The sequence below is a fragment of the Akebia trifoliata genome, chromosome 1, assembly GCF_017979445.1.
Source record: "Akebia trifoliata isolate Shusen 1 chromosome 1, ASM1797944v1, whole genome shotgun sequence".
In the NCBI taxonomy this organism is placed as follows: domain Eukaryota; kingdom Viridiplantae; phylum Streptophyta; class Magnoliopsida; order Ranunculales; family Lardizabalaceae; genus Akebia; species Akebia trifoliata.
In genome coordinates, this window is record NC_141375.1 from 30442763 (window position 1) to 30463667 (window position 20905).

The 20905-nt window shown below is 34.6% G+C and overlaps 2 protein-coding genes across 2 annotated transcripts; one reads left to right on the forward strand and one right to left on the reverse strand.

Moving 5' to 3' along the window:
• Nucleotides 1-2411: 2411 nt before the first annotated feature.
• On the reverse strand, nt 2412-3684 carry LOC147411652 (uncharacterized). The gene is made up of 2 exons (XM_086450836.1): nt 3091-3684; nt 2412-2974 (listed from the first exon to the last, which is right to left on the reverse strand). The coding sequence occupies exons 1-2, from the start codon at nt 3509-3511 to the stop codon at nt 2481-2483; spliced, it is 915 nt and encodes a 304-aa protein (XP_086306962.1). The 5' UTR covers nt 3512-3684; the 3' UTR covers nt 2412-2480.
• Nucleotides 3685-13998: 10314 nt separating this feature from the next.
• LOC147411653 (alkaline ceramidase-like) lies at nt 13999-18855 on the forward strand. Its single transcript, XM_086450872.1, has 3 exons — nt 13999-14328; nt 16946-17291; nt 18036-18855. Exons 2-3 carry the CDS (start codon nt 17038-17040, stop codon nt 18547-18549), a joined length of 768 nt encoding a protein of 255 aa, XP_086306998.1. The 5' UTR covers nt 13999-14328; nt 16946-17037; the 3' UTR covers nt 18550-18855.
• Nucleotides 18856-20905: the final 2050 nt, after the last annotated feature.

Here is a 20905-nt window from a genome sequence, read left to right on the forward strand (position 1 = left end):
TCTTTTTTGTTTGTTTGCCGAATAAGTCCTACTGGAGTGACTCAAGAGTGACCTCAATTTACACGTTGTTGACATGGAAGAGTGCACACATGATACAACCAGCATTATTCTTTTCGAATATGGTTACATTTGATGGTAAATGTCAAACATCGTTTATACTTAAAACTCAACCCACGATACGAGAAACGGTGAGCCAAAAACTTGTCTCCACGTGAATTTTGAGCTATAATTTGACACGCCATCAAATTCAAAAAATTTCATGATCAATATTAGGACGTTGTGTATTAAAAGGTATCCCCAATTTACAAATTGGAACTAACAACACTATCCAATCGGTATCCATTCATATTTGAAATTGATTTGTTTTATATATTTTTTTTCTAAATTGTAAATGGTTGAAAACTTTTCTAAATCTTGCATGTATTAATTCTACTCAATTATTTTTTGACAATTTAAAGAAAATGGAAAATATATTTTTATGGTCGGGCTCATACACATATTTTTATACATTTGCTTTCTTGCAAGTATACTATAAAGGTCAAGTAAGAAACTCTGAATGGTAATCGAAAGCGTTTCCAATAAAATGGGTTGTGGTTACCCGTTTTATAAAGACCTTCCAAGATAGGAAAAAAACGTTGAGTGAATATGACTCATAAAAAGAAAGAAAATCGTCACCTCCTCACATTTGTGTTGTTTCTCTCCCATTTGATTGGTTGAGCTAAGCATTACTTAGGGAATCGGATATTGCTTCCTGTTGAGGTCTTTGTATTCTGTAATCTCTATAAAATTTAAAGCTTAGGTCATGATTGTATGTATTTATTTTATTATTTAAATTATTTATCAAAACTCTTGATCCTAAACCATTAAAATATTTATTTCATTTAAAAATATATAAAAGATAACTTTGTCTAGTGGTTTTAAAATATTGCTTTTAATCTCCAATATTGTAAATTTTAAAGAGAAAAATAACCCTCATCCATAATGGGAAAGCTCACTTATTTTGTAGAAAGAATACTACAAAGAAGAAGAATAATGTCTAATTGGATGTCAAAACATTCAACACGAATAATACTACTGGCGCACCAATTTTAATTAGTTACAGTACTCAAACAAAAAATAATTAACGAAGTTGATGTTAAACACCTTTTTTGAATATTGTTAAAAATAAAAATTATTCACCATGGACTTAAGTGAGAGCAAGTTTGCTTAGTGAAAAACTTAATTTTAGAGTCTTTTGTGGAACAGAGCCCAACTCCAAGTACTATTTACAAATTCTCCCTTAAAAGTGAAAATAACTCCCTTCAAAACTTACTTTATAAACAAGTTCAAAAATAATACAAACACACACACAAAATGCTACTAAAAGTAACATTTTTGAGTATTACATAGTTGAAAATTTTATTTTATTAATATTTAAAAAATAAAATCAAGTATAAGGAGTGGTTACCTAAATTTAGAATGCAATTAAAAAACGACAAAGGAAATCTATTGTGATTTTCACGTTTCCAATGTAGAATAGAAAAAATTAAATTTTTGAATGTGTTTGGTATCTAATTAGCATTATAATTATTTTTTTCTATTCTATCCACAGACTAAGTGAATTTTATCAAAGAGCCAACTAGTTGCAAATCACCTAGTACTGATTGCACTCCAACCTAAAAATATATTTTTCTTTTTTAAATTTCCATCATTTCCCTCTTTGTTACATCTCGCAAAATAATTTTACACCAATGCTAATGATAAAGAACCCATCATCCCAAGAAGCACCTACAAATTTTACACCAAACTTATCATTAACGAAAGCTCCTTTAGATTTTTACCCTACTTGAATATCATGAAGCCTTGAAGACAAAATCTAGAGTTCATGAAACTTTAGTGTTGTGGTTCCGCTTTGATTTTCAAGAAAAATAAAAGCAATGCAACTTTTTTCATTCTAGAGTGCAATTATAACATTGGAGGACAAGTGATTTTTAAGTGATGGGGTGCAACTGGTATATTTTAATGATTAAGGCTATGTTTGGATTGAGAGAAGTGGAAAGAAGAGAAACTCATTAAGAGATGAGAAGGGAAGAGAAGAGAAACTCAATTTCTCTCCACCATGTTTGAATTGACAGGAGAGAACTTGGGACAACTTTAAAATTTTAAAATATCATAATAGAGATCTAAGTGTAGGGTTGGAATTGTAAAATATTTTATAAGGCTTTCTCTCCAATTCTTTTCTCTTCTCCCCCCACTTAACAATCTAAACAAGAGAATTGGAGAGAAACTCGTTTATTTTCTCCCGTCTTCTCTCCATTTCTCTCAATCGAACAATAGCATAAGAGTTGTACTCCCTCTCCAAATTCCAAACCCATATCCATAACCACGTCACATTGACGTGTCCTTAGCAAAAAAGAACTACAAACAATAAATAATAGAAAAAGAACTAATTGGCAAATTAATTTTTGCAAGGAAGAACCAAATTAATTACAAATTTACAATTACATGCCATTGAGTTCCAAAGCCAAGTTCCCAACTCTCAACCTCTTCATCACAATCTCACCTCTACAATAACTGAGAATCCCAGGAGATGTCTCAAAACCAACCGACCTTTTTTCAGCTGTAACGTAACCGGAATCTGACGCCACATTACCTGAAATAGCATTAGTAGCCCTTTTATAAGAACTTGACCATTTAGCCTGCATGAATCCGTTCTTCCTCCAAGGAGGTACATGCATGTCTCTGTTCTTCAAGGACTCTTTGGCCGCGGTGCACATTAGCCTCACCACTTGCTTCACCTCTTTTGTTTTTCCGACGAAGATATTTGGGAAGACGTCAAGTAAGGATTGATAATCGTTAGTCGGCCGAGCAATTGTGAATTCTTCAGCGAGGGCTAATTCAACGATGTAGCGAGTTTTGACGTCGACAATGTCGATGTATTCGTAGTTTCCGGCGGGAAATCGACCAATTTTCTTCCATCGCGATTTGCACAGACCTTAAGAAATAAGATTTAATTGATGATTTGATAAAAAGGAAGCGTATTTTAAAATCTTAAAAACAGAAAAATAATAATTAAAAAGAATTAAACAAGATCTCCCGTTGAATCGTTACCTGCATCGAAACCTTTTTCTCGTAATCGACTCATCAATTGGCGTTTAAAGCCCTCATGTGAAGTTGTGCCGATAACTCGGCAAGCGAGTTTGGTCTCCTCAAGAATCGTTAGCTTAACATCATTTTCTTCTACTCCTTTGGATAAGTTGCAGCCAAGCAAGCTCTGTAACATCTCCTTTGTCTCTGAAACGGACCTGTAATTTTCCAAATCAGAACTCTTTGTCTCCTTCTCTCTCTTATCTTCATCTTCTTCGTTTCCTTCGGATCTTTCATCTCTCTCAATGAACGAGTTGATGAGATCTGAGAGTTCGACTGAATTCTTAGCAGAGTGTTCGCTCCCACTGCTCAAGCAGAAACGAGTCTGAGGCACTGCGGCAAATGCTTCTGCAATTCTTTTCAATCGAAACGGAATCTTCGCCATTGTTGATTTGGAAAAGTTGCAGACCTCTCTCTCTCTCTCTCTCTCTCTCTCTTTCTCTCTCTATCTTAAAGGAATATTATTTTTTCCTTCTTCAGTTAGTTTTGGATTCTTTTAGTTGAAAAGTGGACAAGCGATGGCTTGGCTTATAAAGGAGAGTTTGGGATTGATGAGAGGTAACGAGGGTGATGCTTGTAATTGTATGCTGAAGAAAGCATACACTTCAAACGGAAATTGTGGGCGTCGTTAGAGATGACGGAGGAGGGACGTTTATAAGGCTCGTTAAGTGGGCTTCGTAACTCAATAGAATTTTGAACTTAGTTTTGCTGTTTTGTAAGTTATATGCTAAGTTGATGAAAGCTAGGGCATGACGCCATCTGTATTAAATGAGCAATTGGTCACTTAAGAAATATTCCAATAGAAAATTTGGGAGCAGTTTAACTTTAAGTGCTTTAATTATTGTAATTTTTCAGTAAACATGGCCTTGAGCCATTGACTCATCAACTTAACACGTAATTTTCAAAGAATCTTGAGAATCTAACTAATTCACGTGGCATACTCAATCGTGACATGTTCAAGAATTGTAGATCTGCCCTCTTCGATGTCTATTGAGTATGTCACGTGGCTAAGTTAGATTATCACAATTCTATATCAAAATTTTAGAATAGAGATTTACTGATTTGAAAATGAGTTGTAATAATTTTACTCACATGTCATATTCAATCAATACTCGTGACAAGATATATTTAAAAATCGTAGATTTTTTTTTTATCGGGATATAGAACTATGCTTCCTTATAAAGGATAGTAATTCTATGTCTCAAGAAGAGAAAATCTACGATTCTCAAACATGTCACACCAAGAGTATCATTTGAATATGTCACGTGAGTAAGTCAGATTATAACAACTCATTTTCAAAATAGTAAATCTCTCTTCTAAAATTTTGATGTAGAATCGTGATAATCTGACTTACCCAGATGGCATGCTCAATTGACGTCTTTGACGTGATAGGTTAAGAAACGTAGAATTGCTATTCTCGAGATACAAAACTCCATTTTTTTTTAAAAAATATATAGCTTTGTTCCGTGATAGACACAAATCTACAATTTCCGAACTTGATGGAGTGCCCATTAAATGTGCCACGTGGGCAAGTCAGATTATCACCACTCTTTTGATATAATACTGCATTATTCGTAAGTACAAATGGTGAGGCGGGACCAAAATGACACACTAGCCAGACTCGTGAAACTCACTGGCGGCTCGTGGTCGCGGTCCACAGCACACTCACTAAACGTTCGCAGATATTTTCCTCCACGTGGATATATCCTTCTCTTCTGACACGTCATCAAAATAAAGAGATCGTAAATACTTTCCATAGTTAGATGATGATTAGCAAGAGATACTTAAACATGTCCAGATACATTGAATCTCTCTTCTGTACCAGATTCATTGATCATTCTAATATGTCTACATTCATTGAACCTAATTTCTCCCAATAATACACATTTGCATCATCTCCAATTAGCTATTATTCACTAATTGCATTTTATTAAGACTAAACTTAAGGGGATTAGAGATCCACCAATCACATGAGCTCAGCTCGCATGCATGTATTTAATGATATCCCCAACTTAGCAAGGAAAATGTTGAATGTGCACTGGTTTGGCAATGCATAGAGAATCGTTGATTTTTAATTTATGTCTCGAGAAAATAAATTTAAGGTTATCTATGCACTGCCACATCAACACGGTGTTAAATGCATTTTCCAATGAAGTCAACGTAGCACGACTCATTTAGAGAACTACTTAGTTAGGCTTGACATGGCATGTTGGATACAATGGAGAGCTCTGTGAGCAATGTGACTAAAATGTCTGTAAGCAAAAAAACCTCTTGTGCATGCAAAATGAGAAAGATCGATCCATCTAATGACAGATATTTCATCGTAGGAAATGTTGCTACACAAGCCATTTCTATCTATAATACATCATATAAGAGGTGGAAAAGGGCTGGATCGAGTTACCATTCCATCTTTATACATTATCAATGCGAGAGTCGTTCAATAGACAAATCAGTCAATCCACAAGTTTAGCCCAAGTTATCGTTAACTTCAAACCAAGTTAAGAAAGTATGAAGACCAAGTCAATTGTATGTGTAAGTTTAAGCGAATAAGAACAAGGGGTGTCAATGGGTCGGTTCTTAAGGAACTTAAAACCATAATCACTATATTTATTTTGATTTCGATTCTTGTCAATTACGGGTTCGATTCCAAAATAAATAGAATTGGAATCAGAACCACCAATAAACACGGGTATCCATCAATTCCAGTTCTCAAAAATCGAATGAAATTTTTTTTTTTCAAATCATTATAAAACTCTTTTCTTTAAAATAAAAAAACAAAAAAAAAACAACATATTACCTACAAAATTATTAACGTAACTATAATTTATTATATTAAAGATACAAATTAATGATTTTTTTCAAAAATAAAATTTATCTTAGTTAAAAGTAATAAATTTTTAGAAGATATAACTCATTTTAAGCTCCAATTTATAATTTATAAGAAATATTGAAGAATTTTACAGAACATGCATTAATTTTGATTTAAAAGAATACTTTAAATCAACTATAGTATGAAAAGAAATGACAAAATAAATTGGTTCCAAGTACTCGAGGATACCCATTGGATAGAACCTAACGGTTCGGGTTCCTTTTGGTTTAGTTCTATTTTAGACCCTACTCTAATTGGTTCCAATAAAAATGAAATCGGAACCGAGGGTTTCGATTCTAATTCCGATTCGATTTCGGTTAAATAGGTACCCATTGACACCCCTAATAAGAACCGAGTGAGTCAAGTCACATATATGTATGCAAAGTGTCATGGTATTGATTGAAGTCTATAGTTAATAGATGGATTTTTCTAAGGGTATTTTAGAAACACCCCTATGTAAATTTGGTGATATTAGGTTTACCCCCTTGCAAAATGCAAGATTAGATTTATCCCCCTCAATTAGAAGTCAAGGTTGTGTTTTCTTAATGATTTAAGGTGAAATTTTGAATTTTTTTTTTTAAAGTGTTATTTAAATACTTAAATTGCTAAATCAAAATTTGGAAAATATCAATATTTCACTATTAAATCATCAAGAAAAGACAATGTTGACTTACTGTCAAGGGGGTAAACCTAATATCACCAATTTTATGGGGGGTGTTTCTAAATAGCTTTTTTCTAACCAACAACCTATTTGGAAGCTCTCCATCAAAAGAACGGCTGAGATGAGAAAAACATAGGTATATATCTTGAGGATCAGTGCTAACTTTTCTAATATCTATTTTCTTCGAAATCTTATAAAACTATCACAACCGTTCATTTGATTGTATTCATGTTATAATAAATGTCAAAAAAGTGTGATCCAACAAAATTTAGAGTGCTGATTTTGTAACTCAACTTAGTAGGGTGACTCAAAAACTCACCAACATGACATGCGCAAAGAATCGTAGATTTTTTCCTCAGGATACACAACCGACCTGACTTACCTACCATATGCAGTTATGTATCCCAAATGTGTAGTTGTGTATTCCGAATGAAAGAATCTATGGTTTTTTGCGCATAACACGTCAGTGAGTTTTTGAGTCATGCTGTTAGGTTGAGTTACAAAATCAACACTCCAAAATTAAACGTAGGGAAAAAAATGATTGAAAAAAGGTTGATAAACCAAAAAACAAAAAAAAGACAATTTAACTTAAACTAATCATCAAATAAAAACAAAGAAGAGAAATAACTTTTACATGTTTTTGTTTAGTTAAATAAAACATAAGTTAAAGTACAAGAGAGATTACTTTTTTATTTTTTGATAATCAGATATTCTTATAGACAAGCGGATCAGACTCCACCATGATCTTATCCAACGAGTAGGCCCGGGGCAAGTGCAACGCCAGCACACAAGGGAGATAATTTGTACGTTGAAAAGCACTAAGACTAGTGTGAGAGCAAAATGTGATGAGATCATGATTGAGTTTCCAATCAATTATTTACATCAAATATATTCAGCTATTTTTTGTTTGTCCTAAGAGACATTATTAGTGCTTGCAGGATGATGTGACATTAGCTGGTGTGATTGGAGAATGATACAAACAAAATTTGAATTATGGAGAGAGAGGTAGGATTTCAAAGACTTTATAATAAATAGAACTAATATGGTTATGTGAAATATAAATTAAGCGTATTTTATCTTGAAATAGCCTGAAGAGGTCACATTCTTTTTCTCAGGTTTATTCATAAGGAGATTGAAGATGACGTTGCTCATAAAATCAGAGAAGAACGATGGTGAAACTACAATGAAATTCACTTCTAGAGTTCTATGTGGCACAACCAATCAATTAAAAAGAAGAATTTTATAAAATAATAATAAGATCAACTATGATTTATTGAATTGAATATTGGACAATCAAGAAGTATTGTTTTAAGAGTAATGATATTCTGACGCATGTGCAATCCCAGCACACAAGGACTTTGCCCAGTCCACCATGATCTTATCTAAGGATTAGTCCCGGGGAACGTGCAATACCAGCACACAAGAAAGATAATTTGTAGGTTGAAAAACACTAAGACTAGTATGAGAGCAAAATGAGATGAGATCACTATGGAGGTCGATTTTGTGATAAATCAACATCGATAACAATTTCATCATTCAATCTACAAAATAATAGAAAGAACATAAAAAAAAATAGAGAAGATAAGGATTTTTTTACGTGATTCGACAAAAGTGCCTACGTCCACTAGCTCGAGGAACCATTTCACTATAAATTTCACGGTTACATGGCCTCCTCACCTCCCCTTCCTCTTTTTCTACCTTCTTTCTCCCCTCTTACAATAGCTTCAAGGCCTTTAAATAGAAAAACCCTAAAAAGAGTCTTAACCCTAATTAAGTTACGATTAACCACATTGCATCTAATCCAAATTAATAATTACATAAAAAAGGGAATAATCCTCTTAAATTGGGATTCTTCTTTAATAAGATAAAGTCTTCGTCAAATGATACCACGTGCTTGTCTTGGGGTGCATGTTGATAGTGTCGATGAACGATTTGGATTGAATACAATTTTATCTTTCTATGTAGCCCCTTCTCGAAGGTGAAAATTGATGTATTGAGATCCACCTTCGAGAAATACTTCTGACATATGTGAGTATCATATTTGATTTTTAAACTGATATGATTTTTGATCCCTCGAGTTTATTTTCTTCATTTTTTTTGCAAATTTGATATTCAATTTGGTCGAGCTCGCATAATAAGTAGATGTTTCAATAATATAATTTATTGTGAGGTAGGATTGCTTTTCTTAATGAGACAAAATTTTGATAAATGATAGAAGAATCGATTGAAATCCCAGATCGAATTTCGATTCCAAAATGATCCAAGACTTAAATAAATAATCGAATAACTGACTAAAGTCCTAGATCAAGCTTGGATCCCAAAACAATATAAGACTTTGATAAATAATAGAATAACCGACCGAAGTCCCAAATTGAGTTTGGATCCCAAAACAATCCAAGGCTTAGATATATAATAGAATAACTGATCAAAATTCCAGATTAGACTTGGATCCCAAAACTATCCAAGACTTAGATAAATAATAGATGAACTGTGACTGCCCTTGCCTTGTAAAAATTTGTTTCACTCTCCTCAAAGTGAAGCTCTGTTCACATAGAGCCAACCTTCTTGCCTTATTTGGATTTCATATCACTCACCTCATAGAGTGATGCTCGGGTCCAAGAGGAACCAATCTTCTTGCCTTATTAGGTTTTGCATCACTCATCTTATAAAGTGATACTTGATTCCAAGAGGAACTGACCTTCTTGCCTTATTGTAATTTTCGAATTAACCTGAAAAACTTATTTAAAACTTCAAGAAAAATAATTTATAATATCATCCTTAAAAATATTTTATTTTATGTAATCCCAAGTCCAAGTCCTTAATTATAATTGGATTGAGCCCCCCATGTACGATCATTTTATTTTAGTGATTGGGCTCCACGTATACTTTTTATCTCAGTAGGTTAGAATTATGGCATGAACCTCTTATCTCAACAGATTTCATGAACTCAATCAAATTGGGTACGAGATCAGCCCCCATACTACTTTTAAATCGAGCCACCTCAAGTAACAAATTTGGTCACATGGGACCCTTATTATGAGCTCAAATTAAATCCTTAAACATATACCAATGGATTATAAATTGAGTTACTTAACTCAACGAAGTCTGTAGACTCGACCGAGTTAGGCATAAAATTAACCCCCAAAATTTTCTTTTGTCAGAACAACCAAACAAAACAAATTGTATCACATGGGATCCATCTTACGGGTGCGAACGGAGCCCCCAACCATTAGCCCCCATCTTATTTTTATGCTGAGTTGATTCAAGTAATAAATTGTGTCACGTGGCAATTTATTATGTGCATGACTTAAGCCCCTAAGTAATATAATTTCTCAGCACTATAGTTGTCCACTAACCTTATTTGTAAAACCGATCCAACTAACAAATTGAATTAGCGTGACTAAGCCCTCAAGTGACTTTGTTAACTTGATGCGATTTGGTGGGAATTGGGGTCCCCAATAAATTGAATTGGACCAATGTACCCTTCTTAACTTTTTGTTTCCTTATACAAGAATGTGGATTTAATATATATCAAATATTTGATGTACATGTCAAGCATTGAGTATTGTTATCCTTCAAATGTTATTAATTACTTGATTTTAAACAACAACAAAAAATGATCTCATACATCAAAATTGATGCATATACCATGTATCCAAATTTTTATTTTTAATTTTTATTATTTTTTTTACCCTTTTCTTTTTACCCATTGACATGGGATTTATGCACATCATGATTGATGTTCATAAGCACAAACATCAACTCCCACCTTTGCATGTACATCAAAATTGATGCACATATGATGCATTAAACTTTTTTTTTTTCCTTATTGTTGTCAACTTTAAAGAAAATTGTATGGATAAAGTCATAAAAAGTAACTAACATACTATTGATTTCATTAATGCTATCAATAACTTTTTGTATATGGTTGTACTCATGCTGATCTGGAGATATCCTTCCCATTGTAAATGGCCCCCAACCACTACCACTTCCTCGTAATATCACAGTCGATGTGACACTTTACCTTTCTACCTCACTAAGGTGCTATACAATCCACCATGAACTCTTCCTTACCAAATGACTCGGACGCGGAGATGAATCTAACAGTCTTTGTTTCAAACATCTATCATACAAAACCACATCTTTTCATTAATATTCCCCTTAGAAAAATCCCAAACTACCTATGAAAGCCTTTAACATGTTGCTGGCCATGAAGGGTGTCATGCTTGATATTTCATAACTGGTTGCTCACATTTCCTTCATAACTGCAACCGTTGAGAGTTATCAGTTCCAAATCAGATCGATCTCTCTTTTTCTTTACACATACCTTGCAACCGGAGCTATCATTAATGGCTGCCTTGCACCTTTCCTCCCTGCTTTCCTCTTTATCAAAATTTTGTTAATGTGTGAGGGTGTGCTGCTGCCCCTATTTCAGATTATCATTCTCTTCTGCTGCGCATTATCCAACACTCCTAACGAACCAGCAACAGGGAGCTCTCGATCGTCCGATTGGCAATCAAGTTTGAAGATTCGAGATTGGCTGAAGAACTAAACGACAGATCAACTACTCCAGCCATGGTACCCGCTGCTAGGTAAGGTGAATCGGGCAAGAAGGCGATCGAAGCATGTCTGTTGACGTTTTTTACGCACGCCATAGCTGAGAGATCCTACAATCCGCACCTCTTTTGCATAGCGAGCAAACTCAAACACGGATCTACAGATCGAAATCCTCATTTTTCAATCGATGTGGTGAATTTTCTTAGGGTCTTTTACATTCTAATTCAAAAGTATGAAATCGGAGAAGCGAAGAACAATGTGATCGATGCGCAGAAACTTGAAATTACGAATGGCTCTTCTTTCTCTCCTTTTTCCTTTTTTAAATATAATATCTTTCGATCTGATCATGATTTGTCCCTTAACAGAACTAGATCAAAATCTTAATTTCCCAAGGGCTTGTATCGATGACAACCCCTACTTCTGATTGAGACCTCGACGATACCATGTGGTTTCTCATGGTTCATTGTTCATTCCCACGGATGACGCCAATTGTGGAGGTCGATTTTGTGATAAATCGACCTCGATCACGATTTCATCATTCAATCCACAAAATAATAAAAAGGACATAAAAAATAAAGAAAACAATAATTTTTTATGTGGTTCGACAAACATGCCTACCTCCATGGGCTCGAGGAGCTGTTTCACTATAAATCTCACGATTACATGACCTTCTCACGTCCCCTCTTTCTTTCTTTACCTTCTTCCTCCCCTCTTACAATGGCATCAATGCCTTTAAATAGAAAAATCCTAAAAAGAGTCTTAACCCTAATTAAGTTACGATTGACCACATTGCCTATTATCCAAATTAATAATTATATAAAAAGGGGAAAAATCCTCTTAAATTGAAATTCTTCCTTAATAAAATAGAGTCTTCTTAAAATGATGTCACATGCCTGCCTCAGGATGTGTTTTGATAATGCGAACGATTGATCCGGATGGAATACGATTTTATTCCTCCACAATCACCATTGAGTTTCCAATCAATTATTGATGCCTCACCCCCACCCAATTTCCAATCAATGATTGACGACCCCCACCCCACCCCTTACACTCTTTTTCTTGTCTATCCCGAGGCAAATGATCTACGATTTTGTGATGTGGGCGTATGTCAAAAAGGGGTCTTAGATTATCACGACTCTTATTTAATAAATTGAACGTAAGATATATGAAAATGTTAAGATGGATGAGTAGAAAAACTAGGAAATATATAATTAAAAATGAACACATTAGAAAAAATGTAGGGGTAAGGTACAAGTCTAGTTTACCCATTAAAAAAATAGAGAGTTGCTATTAGCACCTGAACTTTTACTTATTACACCCCAATTTCTTAAACTATTTATCACACCCTAATTAAATATTAAAACACTCCATCCAAACATTACAAAGGTATGGCTCATATTATTATCTAAACTGTACAAAACATTATAACACTCATTCAAACAATTTCAACTATTGTTTAAAATTTGATTAGGGTCATAAAATCTTAAACCCAAAAAATAAAAATCTAGGGGAAAAAAATGGGAGAGCTTCTTTTACTTGTTGTCAGTCATTTACTTATTTTCTTTATTTTTAATTGAGGTGTAATAATAACAATTTGGGGTGCCAATAGCAATTCTCTAAAATTTATAGGGATGACTCCAATAGTGTAAAACCAAGAGAACTTGGTGAGATGATTTGGACATGTCCAGCAAAAATCACTTACAACCCCATATAGAATAAATATTCATTGTCTTAAAATAGTGAGAAGAAGATCCAATAGATTATGGATGTATATACCAAAAGCATCTATGCAATCTCATAACACTAAGAGAAAACTTAAGTTGCCAATTCCTTTATGTTGGTAATTTCCAAATATTGCAATCTCAAATATTCTTCATGCTCCACTGTTAGTTCGCTTTTTAATCATCGTTGTAATTTCTCAAGGGACTCATATACTCTAATATATGATGAAATAAACAATTTAATCGAAGGGTGGCTCTATTTGCACATACCGAAATAGTCAATTGCACCCACCTACTTGTGATACCCACCTTAAAGATAAAATGTCTTATTGCATACATCTAATTCCTCATTTTTTTTGTCTATGGCTCATTGCACCCACCAATAGCCTACCGATCCTTCTTCTTTGCATCTAAAATAATTTCAATGAGGGTTTTTAAGCTTTAATCTTACTTGTTTTCTTACCTTAACACTTCCAATTGAGTCGAAGTCATTCACATGAGAGTTTTGTTCGTCGGGTTCCTATCCTAATATGTTTTGTAACGTTTGGTAGAAAATTTTATTCGATAAGCACCTATTGAATTTGATAACACAAATTCGGTCTGAATCTATCAAACAAAATTTGTCAAAAAATCTTTGAAGTTCTTTGATTCAAAATTATCATTTTAGAGGTTTTAATGATAGTTTTTCAATCTTTCTAGATGATTAAATGCAAAAAAAAATTTAAAAATAAGAAATTTTGAAAAAAAAAATCTAAAACTTAATATTCATTGATTTAACCTTTCACAAAACTCAAAAAGACATGAATATGGAGAGAGAGAGAGAGAGAGAGGAAGAAGTGGGTTTTTTATTCAGTTGATTTTGATGAGTGCAATCAAAAACACAAAAGGGTAAAAATATAATTTCAATTTTTTTATATTTATTTTTACATTTTTCTCTTTAAGTGGATGCAATTGACGACTTTGGTGTGTGCAAATGAGCCACCCATAATCCAATGGCTAGTAATTACTCAGCAGACTATCAAGGTTCAATAAGGAATGGGCCCTGCGTTGCACGGATGCAATGCTGTAAAGACAAAATATGAGAAAACGCCCTGACGGCAGTTTTTTCGCCAATCGTTGCATTTTATCTGTGCAACGCAATCAATGCGTGGCTGTGTCGCGTTAATGCCGCGCGCCTCTTTCTCTCTCTGTCTACAGCTCTTCTCTCTCTCTCTCTCTGTGCCCTAACCCTAGCTTTAATATAAAAAAATATGTTCTCCATATCTCTTCGAGTCGATCGTTCAAGAAATTATTCGATTTCGATCGATTTACGAACGTGATTTTCGTCTTCAATCTGTCATTGGATGAACTTCTAAAATCTGATTGAGACAAAGAGAGGAAGGATTCAAATCTCGGTATTTTTCTCTTTTTTTTTTCTGCTAGTTTGAAGAATCTAGTTTTTTTTTCCGGCATTTCTGCTTCAAGGATTTTGTGATCTTATCTACTGTGTTAGGGATTTTTTTTTTCTGTTCTTTGATGACCATGCAAATAACGTATGAATTTGTTAGTTTTTAATTTTTTATTATTTGTTTGGAGTTGATGGGTTTGAATCAGGCAAAAAAAATGGCCTCGATTTGCAGAATTCCACATCTCTTTCATTTATCATTGATTCCCAGAATATCTGTAAAAATATAGTTTTCCTGTAAATTGGGTTGTTTTAGTTATTTTGATTAATTCTAAGCACTGTTTGCGATTAACACATGCAGTTTATGATTCTATGTTTTCTGGAAATTTTATCATTGATGTCTAAATTGGTTGATCTGTAGAGCGATTCCTTTGATTTCCTGTTATTTACATTATAATTTATGTTAATTTATCCACACCATTGGAAGGATCACCTGCATTGTGTTTTATAAGTATCCGGCATACCAACTATCGTATAAGGAGAAGAAGATTAGCGGGTGTTATCCAATTTTGTTAAATATATAATTGTATATTTACGTATCCACTTGTTTTGCTTTCAATTAGGGGTGAGTTTACAGCGGAGGCACTGGCCCCCGCAAGAATTTTCAAAGTCTATGGATTTATGAGCTATTGCAACAGATAATAGCAATGGGTAAAAAAATACGTTGCTACTGCCTCCACAATTATTTTTTTTCCATTTTTAGTTGCCCCCACGATTATTTTTTTCACTCTTAGTTACCCTGGCATGGGCAAAATCCTGGCTCCGGCCCTGCTTTCAATGGTTCACTATTTTATTGAAATAAATGCAAGACATAAAGCAAGCTTAGGATTGGAAGTTGTCCATAAGAGCTATTTAGAAGAAAGAGAGAAACAACTGCGTTTTAATTAATGCCAAATATGGTTCAGAGCTGCCTACGTGTTCAATTGACAATGAATGTGTCTTAATACAACATCCGGCTTATTCTATATGGATTTCGGAACCAAATTTATTGAAAGATTTATTTTCCTTAGTAGCAAGAAAGCCTAAAAGGTTGCTCTTATAAAGCTTTTATATGCATTGCACATTGAATGGAAAGGGCTTATTATGGTGAAGAACAAAAAATGATTTTTGATTTAGGGCATTAATTGACTTGTTACAACTATGGAAATAATAGTAAATAATTTAGTTCTAATAAGTCTAGAATTTACTAGAAGTATAAAGACAAAACAACATGTAGGTAGAGGGAACTTACAAAGAAAAGCTACAAAAACAAACTAAGTCAAACTAGTGTCCCTCATTCACGTGAGGATCCTGCTTAAACACAATCTTCAAAATAGTCCATGATTATTGAAGGTTCCACGAAAGTCTCAGATTCTCCGGCCTCTTTTGAACAAAATACCTTTAATGTTTAAGACGCTAATTTAGATATCTTCTTCTCCCGCACCCATTAGAAACCTTATTGTTCTATTCCCTTTGATGATCAGCTGAAAATCGCTAATGGAAGGATTTTGCAAAGCATTCTTTTTTTTGGTGAGAAAGAGGCAGATGGACCAATTCACAAGGAGATTCATCACTGTCTTCGACATGGTCCCATTCATAAGTTCTAGGTGGTTGAGGTTTTTCAAAAAACAACAAAAAAAATCATTTACCATCTGTAACTTTGACATGGTATGTGTCAATATCGGATACACTGTGCTTCAAAATGTTGTAGTTTATTTAAGTATGCAATATGGAAAGAATGCAACAATCCATCCATTTCTCCATCTCCATATGTTGGAACGAATGAATGATGGCTGGGCCGGTAGGCTCCATTGGACCTCAAATGGACTGTTTGAGGGAATGTTGAGATTCGAGCAGTTTTGTTTTACGCAATATGGAAAGAATATATTGAAATAAATAATCTGATATACATATGTTCTATTTGGGTTTTTTTTTAAATAAGTTTTGAATTTTGAATATCTTGTAAGGATCAAATTGAAAGCAAAATTATGGTGTTGAAGTTGTGCCCATATGGTATTGTAGTATTGGAGTCTAATTTAATGTCTTGTTAATGTGCTTATTTGTTGTGTTTGAGCCCCGTCATCATCATAAAATCCTGGGTGGAGGAAGAAAATTTTTGACGATACGTGTCTTGACAAAAGATATGGCTCTAGTGAGAATTAAATAGCAAAATAGGATTCATATTGCCAACCAAACTATATCCAAATAAGGCATGATGATGATGAGCTAGATTATGAACTGTCTTTTGCCATGCTCAAGCTGACTCAAGCAAGTTAAATTGGCTGCAACTTAAAAAATAATGTTTTATTCTCTATTTTCCCCTATTCATAGTGGTAGTGTCTGAGTTGATATCTTTCTCATGCTTTTCTTAAGTTACGTAGTTGCTTGTTAGTATAATAAATTGGAATGCTATTTTATGATATTTATGTACCTTTACTGTCAAGGTTCATTTTATTTTAGGAAACTTGTGTTGTGACTTATGCGTTGCTTATAAATGATGGATGCATACCTTTTTTTTCTCTTTTGAAGTGTGCTAATGGTATATCTATCATTCTATTGCTAACATATTATCATCTGAATTTTGGCAGGCAATTGATTTGCCCTTCTCTTCACTTCAGCAACTTAACAAACTGTGCTTGCATTGCACATATTTTCTCCGTGGGCATATATATATTTGAGAATGACAGATAAAGTATCAAGCTTTTGGGGTCCCGTAACATCCACCACAGAGTGGTGTGAGAGGAATTATGCCTATTCTTCATATATTGCTGAATTTTACAACACTACATCAAACATTCCATGCATTCTTTTAGCACTCATTGGCCTTATAAATGCCTTGAGACAACGTTTTGAGAAAAGGTTTAGTGTTCTTCATTTATCTAATATGGCACTTGCCATTGGGAGCATGCTATTCCATGCCACACTACAACATGTGTGAGTGTCCTTCCTCTGCTATGCCATCTCCTTTTGGTGATTTATTCCATTATCTACCTTAGCTTTTCTATCCTGTGGAACTCTGTTGTCAATGCTATTTACGCTTTCAATGCTGATGCCTTCAGTATAAATGTAACTGTTACCGTAGGATTCATTTAACCAACTCCAAGTTTTTGAGATAATGATATTGATGATGATGACAGTGTTCTTTCTTGCACAAGAGACTAAATTTGCTTCAACAGTAGCATTATGCAAGGATGATGATGTTCTCTTTATCATATTTGTTTTGGCATTTCCTGCTTTATCGAGTGGTCTCTTTCCTCCATTTAGGTTTGTTGACAATGTAGGAGGTGACTAACTACTTGTATGTGTGTGCACCATGTTAAAGGAGGGTGGTTGACAAAGTGTACCTTTTATAACTTGTTTTCAATATTAAACATTTTCAGGCTACTTGGAAAATTTTATTTTGCTTGGAATGTTGTTACTCTGTTCCTTGCTTCTCTTTGAGCTTTTTGTACTTCAATACTCTGGGTAGTTGGGGAAATCTTCTGCCAAGGATGGAATGTTATCCTTCCAAACCCCAATAGCCTTAACACATGACAAAAATGCTAGGAAATGTAGCTACCTTTCTGTGGGTCAATCTAGGAGATCCCTTAGGTCAAAATCATCAATAATTCGATTATGATCTTAACCATCCCACTCACATGATTATTTTGCTGATGATTTTGAAATCTATTCATACAGACAACAGCAAAGCGATGAAACACCAATGGTGTGGGAGGTGCTCCTCTACATCTATATCCTCTACTCACCCGATTGGCACTACCGAAGCACAATGCCCACCTTTCTGTTCCTCTATGGAGCTGTCTTCGCCTTTGTCCATTCACAGGTGCGTTTCGGCATTGGCTTCAAGATCCATTATGTGATCCTCTGTCTCCTCTGCATCCCGCGTGTGTATAAATACTACATTCACACAACAGATGTCTCTGCGAAGCGACTTGCCAAGCTTTATGTGTTAACTATATTACTAGGCACCTTGTGTTGGTTCTGCGATCGTTTGTTCTGCAAGGAGATTTCTCGCTGGTACATCAACCCACAAGGTCATGCATTGTGGCATGTTTTCATGGGATTAAACTCCTACTTTGCAAACACATTCTTGATGTTCTGCCGTGCTCAGCAACTGGGATGGGGTCCAAGGGTTGTCCACATCATGGGATTCTTCCCCTATGTGAAAATTCAGAAGCCGAAGACCGAATGAAAGAAGAAGATGCAGCCTGGGAGAATGGAGTTTCAACTCTTCTTCAGAGGTGCATGGTTTTTGGCAGGTGAGCACATATATATATATACATTCTTTATGGAGGTAAATGTTGGTCAGATAGATACTGATGTGGTTGGTTGGATTGAGAAAAATGTGGTTTGATTTCATCAGAATCTTCGAGTGTACTACTAGCTCTTTCAGTGTAACATATTTATATGAGCTGGTTGTAGGAAATTTTACATGGACTTTGGGGAATTTGTTTCACCATTCTTGGTTATAGTAGAAAAGAGAGTTTGTTATTGATCACCTAAAGTTGTTTTTTGTTGTTGTTGAAATTATGTCTTGGTCCAAGGACTTAGAATGTTTGATTAGTGTGTGAATTGAATGGCATCCATTGGTGCTAACAGTTATCTTGAATTGGTTGTTTTCAAACAGCTGCAATTCTACCCTCTGTTTTCCTCTCTTTTTCCCCCCTTTTTCAGAGCCTAAATTCCTGTAGGGAAGTTTTGGAAAGTTCTCCGGAATAATTTCCATCAAGATGAAAGAGACATGATCTAGTAAGGTGTCCCATTCCTTTTGATAGGTGTCTGTGTCACGTTTTAGTTGGAGATTAAAACATATAGGGATGCATTCCATGCAGATAACGGCTTGGGAGCTGATAGGAATGGTAGGCCTTACTGGATTTTGATTCAATATGAAAGAGCCCCAAATTTTTTTAATTTTTTTGGTGTGGGGGTGGGGGGTGGTGGCGGCGGCGGCGAGGAATTGGGAGAATTTTTTGAAGCTTACCTATTTTGGCCTTGATGGCCATAGGTGCTCTTTGAAGGTGAAGCCCCAGCTTGTAGATTTATGAGAACGATGGAGAGACATTTGATGGCAAAAGTTGCCCACGCATCAGCATCTTAAGAATATTTGATTTAGTTCATTAGATATACCAATACCCCTTGCCTATTGTCTGCTAGAAAGTGAACAAAAATCTCAGGTTAATTTTCTATCCAGAAATCCATAGTAAATAAAAGATGATTCTGTCACCAAAACTTGTCGAGGGTATGTTATCAAATACGAAAACATGGGTATCTGAAAATTTAGCTAAAACTATGAGGGGTTATTGCTGCTTTTTTTTTGTTGATAACGGGAAAAAACAGCAAACAAAGCGGGGAGGTCAAGCAGACCAACACCTAAAAGAAAACACAAGAAAAGAAAAAGAAATATTAGATTGGCATTCCCATGATTCCATCAATTTAATTATCTTAGACCTACCAAAAAATTGTCCACGAATCTAATAATCATTGTTCAAAGTTTTATTAATCTTGGAATGTTTAGGTGGAGCATCTTGATTTTGGTCAATACGGCAAAGACTCACCAACCCCAAAAACATTGTCTCAAAATACAGAGACCGTCTCAATTTCTCAATTTGTTCCTCACGGAAAGGAGTCCAACTTTGAAGTGGCCTTCAAAATTTTGGAGAAACCCTCCATAAGATGACACGGAGCTTTATGGGTTTATATCACCCCCCTACTTTTTCATTAACATTTGGAACACCTCCTTGGACATACCAAGTGTAATCTAAGGGAGAGGGTTCTACCGAAATTTTGAAGTGGGATAGGAGCTTCAAAGGTTTTTCCCATGGAAACATTGCCTAGAAGAGAATTTTTGAAGAGGAGGGCATTTCTAAACGAACCCTTGATGCAAGGATTTCTGAGGGGCCATTAAGAAAGAAAAATTTCCCAAATTAAGTTGTAAAGAAACCACCCCAAAAGTCACAGTGCATTTAAGAATACATTCCTACTGCAGAGTATCAAGTAATTTCCCCATTTTAAACCTTAGCTTGTAACTATATATTTGCATTAAGCATTTCATATAATTTTACCCATAACAGAACAAAAACTGAGGTCTGTAAATTGGACTCATGATATATATATATGGGTTAGGTTCCGAAGACACATAAAGCTACTCATAAAGCTACAACATTTTTGTCTTATATGGTTAAAAAGGTTTGAAATGGGCTGATTTTTTGTGAGGGTGATCTTTATGATGAGGGGATCATCTTTGCAAAAAATCATCCCATTCCAAAACTTCTAACCCTATCAAAAATGATTTACAAATATTGGACGGTCTAAAAATTTTCAACTTGTAAACATGGGCTAGAAATTTCATAATGGGCTGATTTTTGGCAAGGATGATCTCTTCACCATAGAGATCATCCTCACAAAAAACCGGCCCATTTCAAACATTTTTGCCCATATAAGACAAAACACGTAACTTTATGAGTAGCTTTATGTGTATACGGATCCTAATCCTATATATATATATATTTGGATCGGTATAAAGTTGGTGATTAGCAAATGAACTTGGG

Excerpts from the sequence above, each read along its gene's own strand:
- LOC147411652 (XM_086450836.1), bottom strand. The coding sequence starts at position 3,511 with ATGGCGAAGATTCCGTTTCGATTGAAAAGAATTGCAGAAGCATTTGCC. Across the intron at positions 2,975-3,090 it reads AGAAAAAGGTTTCGATGCAG|GTCTGTGCAAATCGCGATGG; the intron begins GTAACGATTCAA and ends TTATTTCTTAAG.
- LOC147411653 (XM_086450872.1), top strand. The coding sequence starts at position 17,038 with ATGACAGATAAAGTATCAAGCTTTTGGGGTCCCGTAACATCCACCACA. Across the intron at positions 17,292-18,035 it reads CATGCCACACTACAACATGT|ACAACAGCAAAGCGATGAAA; the intron begins GTGAGTGTCCTT and ends CTATTCATACAG.